The sequence below is a fragment of the Haliotis asinina genome, chromosome 4, assembly GCF_037392515.1.
Source record: "Haliotis asinina isolate JCU_RB_2024 chromosome 4, JCU_Hal_asi_v2, whole genome shotgun sequence".
NCBI lineage: Eukaryota > Metazoa > Mollusca > Gastropoda > Lepetellida > Haliotidae > Haliotis > Haliotis asinina.
The window spans coordinates 6,002,283-6,007,989 of NC_090283.1; the positions used below are offsets into that span (position 1 = coordinate 6,002,283).

General features: G+C 41.5%; 1 protein-coding gene across 1 annotated transcript; it reads left to right on the plus strand.

The window, feature by feature from the left end:
• Positions 1–1,288: 1,288 nt before the first annotated feature.
• On the plus strand, positions 1,289–3,296 carry LOC137281251 (uncharacterized). Its single transcript, XM_067812396.1, has 4 exons — positions 1,289–1,343; positions 1,986–2,231; positions 2,548–2,778; positions 3,040–3,296. Exons 1-4 carry the CDS (start codon positions 1,289–1,291, stop codon positions 3,294–3,296), a joined length of 789 nt encoding a protein of 262 aa, XP_067668497.1.
• The last annotated feature ends 2,411 nt before the right edge of the window (positions 3,297–5,707 follow it).

The following is a 5,707-nucleotide window of genomic DNA, read 5'->3' on the forward strand; positions in this document are numbered from 1 at the left end:
TTCTCTGCATATAAATAGAAACACGTACTTTACATTCTTCATGGAAAACCAAAACCACTTCTATAATACATTTTCAACCCACTCACCCAAACTCATTGGCTTCATTCAAGTATAAATGTTACTGTCAAACGAGGCATTTACTCAGATGACAGAAACAGTCGTTTGGTCAAAAGACTAACATTTTCTTTTGATAAATTGAGTAAATCATTTATGCTAAAAAACACAAAATAGGTAAAATGAACATTTTATTTACTCAGTTTCAACAGAGTTGGGCAGAAGATTGCTCTATAGCCTTCATGGCCCCACATATCTTGCTTCCAGCACAGTTACCTTCCTGCTAAAGACTCGGCTCCAACAGCAGCACGAAGGTATACTGAAGTTTCAGTGTTGATCTGATAAAGTTCAGAGTTTCTCTAGGCACAATATGGTTGCTGAAGAACTTGCCAGGACACCAGCAGGCCAGACGATTGTATACTGTCCGGTGTCACTCACACTGATGGTCACACCCAGAATGTTCCTCGCATCACCACGTCACGGTCCACTGGTGGATTGTCTTCCACACACCATGCTTGATTCAAAAGTCAAAACGTATCAGCATAGTGCATGTAGAAGACAGACTACCTGTGCAGCTGTTGTGTGTTGATGTTTGAATCAAACATGGTACTAGTATCTTTCTGCACCTTTGTTTTTCACTGTTTTGACAATACTTCAGTTCACTCAGCGAAACATTGAGTCAGTTGCTTCACTGCAAGTTCTAACATATCGTTTAAAGTGCCCATTAAGCATACAGAGAGTTGCATCTACCACAATTTGTCTCTCAAAGTTTAGGGTGTTCCCATACATTTTGTTTGTAGAATATTTCCAGAGGCGATAGACTGCACTCTACGACACTGACCATCAAAGGATGCAAGCCAATCAAATCACCCAGATGTGATTCAATATTCATGGAACCAGCAATAACCACCACACTACTACCATTACACAAATTGTTTTCATTAAGATGCGTTCATTGATCCTATTAGCATGGCCTTCCAGCCAGATGAAGCTCATTATCAGTCATGCTTAAATGAAGTAAGCACTGATTATATGTTCAAAATCTTCACAAAGTCAGTAGCCCCAATCATAGGTACTTGTATACAAGCCATCGTATGTGTTCCAGTTTATCAATTACAGTGCATGACTGTAATGTTAAACATTGGTTTCTCTCAAGGCACTCCGGTCACGTCTTGCACTGCTGACAAGGATAATAATTTTAAATATTAAGACATCACCAGGAGACGAGTAAAGGATGCTTCTCTCAGTCCCAGATTTGGTGTTCACCTTGGGTTGCATACTCGTGAAAGGTACGTGGAACATTAAGTTGCTAGACACAATGCGGTTGAACTTTTTTTAAGCAACTGAGTTTTGCTCCCTCATGAAATGAAAGATCAAAGCCACGTTTGGATAGGTAAAAATGCAACTGTGTGCGTGCATGTGTGTGCGTGTGTGTTTACATATATCTTCGCCAGCACGTTTGCGTGTGTGTGCATGTGTGTCTGTTTGACGAAAGATTTGTTTGTTTGTCTTACTGAGAAGCGATTTGAGCATTTAGGATACACTGACATGTATAAACCTAGTCAGGGCCACTGACCACTCGATCCCGTCTGTCGTCATTCCGTAAAACTTTTGCTGAAAACCACGTGTAACCCGGATCTTCCTGGGTTGGTGGAGGAATGACTGACGGAATAACCTTTCTCTCTTTTGGAGCTACTGACTTACAAAGAGATTGCAACTTGACACTTTCGTCTGCTATCAAACATACTGCACTGGGGAAATATGCAGCACCACTAAGATATTCTATCATTGTCTTCTCCGTCAAATTCGCGACTGGACTAAGTCATATGTCACTATGTATTGAAGATATCAAAACCGATTACTGCTATTAAAGCGCATGTATGATTACTCGTCTTTCTAGTTATGCACACATTATAACAATTGCATTCCAGGCCGGCTCAATGTCAAGGCAGAAAATATCATGCTCAACAAAGTGGGACGCCTAAGTAGCACTTTTGCTGTGAAACATGGCGGCAACACATATCCCTACCACTCTTATTATGCCATTGATGGAAGCAAGACCACCGACTTTCCAGCGAGAAGTGACTACCAGACACGCCCCTTTTGGCAGGGAGACCTACAAGGTTTCTATACCGTACACAACATCACTGTCACAAGTGACGACCACAATACTCATGGTGAGCCTTTATTTGTGGTAGTTAGCAAATTACCACATTCTATCAGATTTACCAAGGACATGTATCCGTATCCAATACATTTCACAACACCTTTATAACCCTTTCTTCTCTAAATGGCCACGATCCATAAAATCAATAATGTATGATGATATTGACCTCATAGTAAGCAGCAGACAGTCCATTTATGTTTGAACCTTGTACCTATGTCTCTTCGTGTCAGGCTCTTGAACAGTGTATCAGGAACTGTACTGATCTAGTCGTTATCCAGCTATACACTTCAACTACAGACACAAGTAACATCCCTTAAATGTTTCAGCTTCAGAACTCCGAGGTGCATATATTGGTGTGTCGTCAGCAGACGTTGACTGCCCGGATGACGACGTGACCTGGTGTGGTCAATGGCCAGTAGACACGTTAGTAGGAGTGACCTTGACCTTCAACTGTACCCATGAGCAGCCTGTGCGATTTGTGCGGGTTTGGAGAAACATCACAGACTACCTGGCGGTGCAGGAGGTGGAGGTGGAGGGCACTCCCACAAGGAAAAACGGTAAGTATTTGTTATTTACCGATCAGCCACCCGTCTTCAACGCGGGTTTAAATATGTAAAGATGTGATGTAAAATGACATCTGCTACCCACGCAAACACCCACAACCTAACAAGGGAACACCAACGTCATGTATGCTAATCCCAGATGTATTTTACCTGTATGTGACAATCAGTGTTACAGTGCTTCACAACACCAAGCAGTAGTGCTGTTTATCCCATTCAATGAACCTCTTCTAGAGTATATTATTTTCCTTATTTCAGCTGCTAAGTACGACAAGAGTCTGAACAAGAAGCTGTCCACACCTGTCACTGCAGTGAATGCCGTATCAGCCAATGACTGCGGTATCAAGTGCCACGTGACCAAACCTTGCCTCGGTTTCAGCTACAATCCATCTGCCGATCCACCCTGCCTGTTTACAACATCTACAGCAACCACAACAGCCACGGGCTGGGTCAGCTACTACATATCTACGTGCTCACAAAACATCACGTGTGATCTGACAGATCAGTTCAAATAAGGAGCATTCGTTCTGCGATATTATGGTCCTGGGGCAAGTATCCAAGAGCCTACACAATTAGGCAATAATGGCAGTGGAACTGTATTGCAGTATATTGCGATTCAGGTACCGGCATTGTGATACGTATTACGATATATTGGGAAATTAAGTGTTTGACAGTGAACTAATTGTGAACTAAGGCAGAAAAAGAAACAACATGTGTATGTTTTTCGAAAGGTCAGGTCATCTCCTACCCGCAATATAACTTTCTTTTGACCAGTGACAACAGATGTTTCCTTGACAGAAGTGATTTCGGTCAAAATGAGTTATTTATGGCTATTATCAGCAAACAACTGAAAATGCAATATCATATTCCTACATTCTCTAAAGAGACACTCCGGGATGGGATTGTCGGCTATTTCTTTGCACATTTAATTACATTGTTGTGCATATGTTCATATATTTGTGTTACAATACGTTGGCAGCCTTTGTCGGCGACCTTTAACGCTGAGTGCGTCAGTCTTTCTACACTGCACTAGGTTCGAAGAAACAAGAGTCAAAGCATATAGATAATCATTCGTAGTTAGAAAGTTCGGCAGACCATGAAACCAATCTTTCTTTGTCTCGATATCTATTCTCTATTGATAATATTATTTATTCACACGTCCGTTTATAATTTGATATAATGATGCATATCGTAAACAACGATAGTCCCATCGTCCTGCAGACACGATCGCACGTTGAGGCTGTTGTGCTTCAGTCACCTATGTTCAAGTGACTGATGGCAATGGAACCGCCCACAGAACAATGCTTCGCGTGTAACCATTTTGATTCTGAAGCCTGCAAAAAGACAGTGAGTGAGTGAGTGAGTGACTCTAAACACTCAAATACCCGGTGACGTGTTGTACTTGGGCTGGTAAGAATATTTTTTGTGTCCTTTCCCATTGCAGCGATTTTTTATTTTGACTCGAATTAGACAGAATTTCGGTAATCAAGCTGAAATCCAATTAGCGCTCAGATGGTTTGCTCTTAAAAAAATGAAATTAGATATCCTAACGGTCTGCTATCTTACGTCCATTATTTGGTTACTAAAATGTTAAGTTGCATAGTCGTTTCATGCACACGTAGTTATACCTTTATTTGAACACATCAGCGTGCCCTGTGTACATATACGAAAGTGGAGAATTTAAACTGTTCACCATGACGGTCCCGGGGTAGAATAGGCCTTCAGCAACCCACGCTTACCATAAAGGATGACTGTGCTTGTCATAAGAGGCGACTAACGGACTTGCTGACTTGGTTGACACATGTCATTGGTTCACACTTGAGCACAACGATGCTTATGTTGATGGTCACTGAACTGTCTGGTGTGTTATTCACAGACCGTCCCCATATAGCTGTTATATTGCTGAGCGCGGCGTAAAACTAAACTCAATCACTCACTCAATAGGGGAATATGGATGACAAAACGCAGCTCATATATTCTGTAAAAAGAGTGCAACAGAAATTAAAGCATATTTACTTTCCAAGGAACTGTCTTCGCATAAATTACTATTCCTAATACAATTTTGCAAAATGTTAAAAATACATTGATTATTTTGCCTAAAGTCCTAGCGCCCAGAAGGCGATGGCTCATGGGACAGTCTTGTAGGAGATATCTTTCAAAGATATGTTTCTACTTGAGCATATCCATCTGATATCCTTGGTGCCATCTGTTGGAGATCCACAGATATAAGGCATCGTCTTTGTTGACGCTCCATGGTGGGTGGGAGCTAGGTGGATGAAACACAACTAATACTAACATGGCGCCACCGAACAAAAACGTATTCATAAAGCCTCTTCGGGAGATGATCCTTCAACAGAACTCTGATCTCCGGTCTAGATCCCACTGATCTAGATCCCAGCTCTTAAGCTAATTTCTTTCGCCATTACAATAGGTGTGAAAGGTGTAGATGGAGAAGTTAAGCTTACGTCCTGGCTGTCTTTTGATTGAGTGCAGAAAACACATTCAGTCGCAATTACTTTTCTCCTTTCCACTAAATCTCTAGCAAATGTTCTTGTGCAAGTTTTTCCTCACAGGACTTTGAACAGCAGTAAGGGAATTGCGAGATGCAATATGTTGTCTTTCTGACATGACAGAACCTGAAATTGCAGCTGAATTGAAAAACACAAAGTGTCATTGACGTAAAACGTTTACAATAAAGAACGACAACTAAACCATCAAGACCTTACCTATTTACATTAGATCTCCCAACTCGTCACATAAATCTGCCTACTATAAGTTAAAGGTAGATGCTTTCATCCCGAAGTCGCTGTCAGAAGATTGGACACTTCTCTACGTCATGCAATAACCCAGCTGCTTGTGGTGGAACATGCGAGGATTGCAAGTAGTGTAACAATCCTCCTTACTGTGTCAGGTGTTCAGGTAGCCA

Excerpts from the sequence above, each read along its gene's own strand:
- LOC137281251 (XM_067812396.1), top strand. The coding sequence starts at position 1,289 with ATGCTTCTCTCAGTCCCAGATTTGGTGTTCACCTTGGGTTGCATACTC. Across the intron at positions 1,344-1,985 it reads GGGTTGCATACTCGTGAAAG|GCCGGCTCAATGTCAAGGCA; the intron begins GTACGTGGAACA and ends ATTGCATTCCAG. Across the intron at positions 2,779-3,039 it reads CACTCCCACAAGGAAAAACG|CTGCTAAGTACGACAAGAGT; the intron begins GTAAGTATTTGT and ends TCCTTATTTCAG.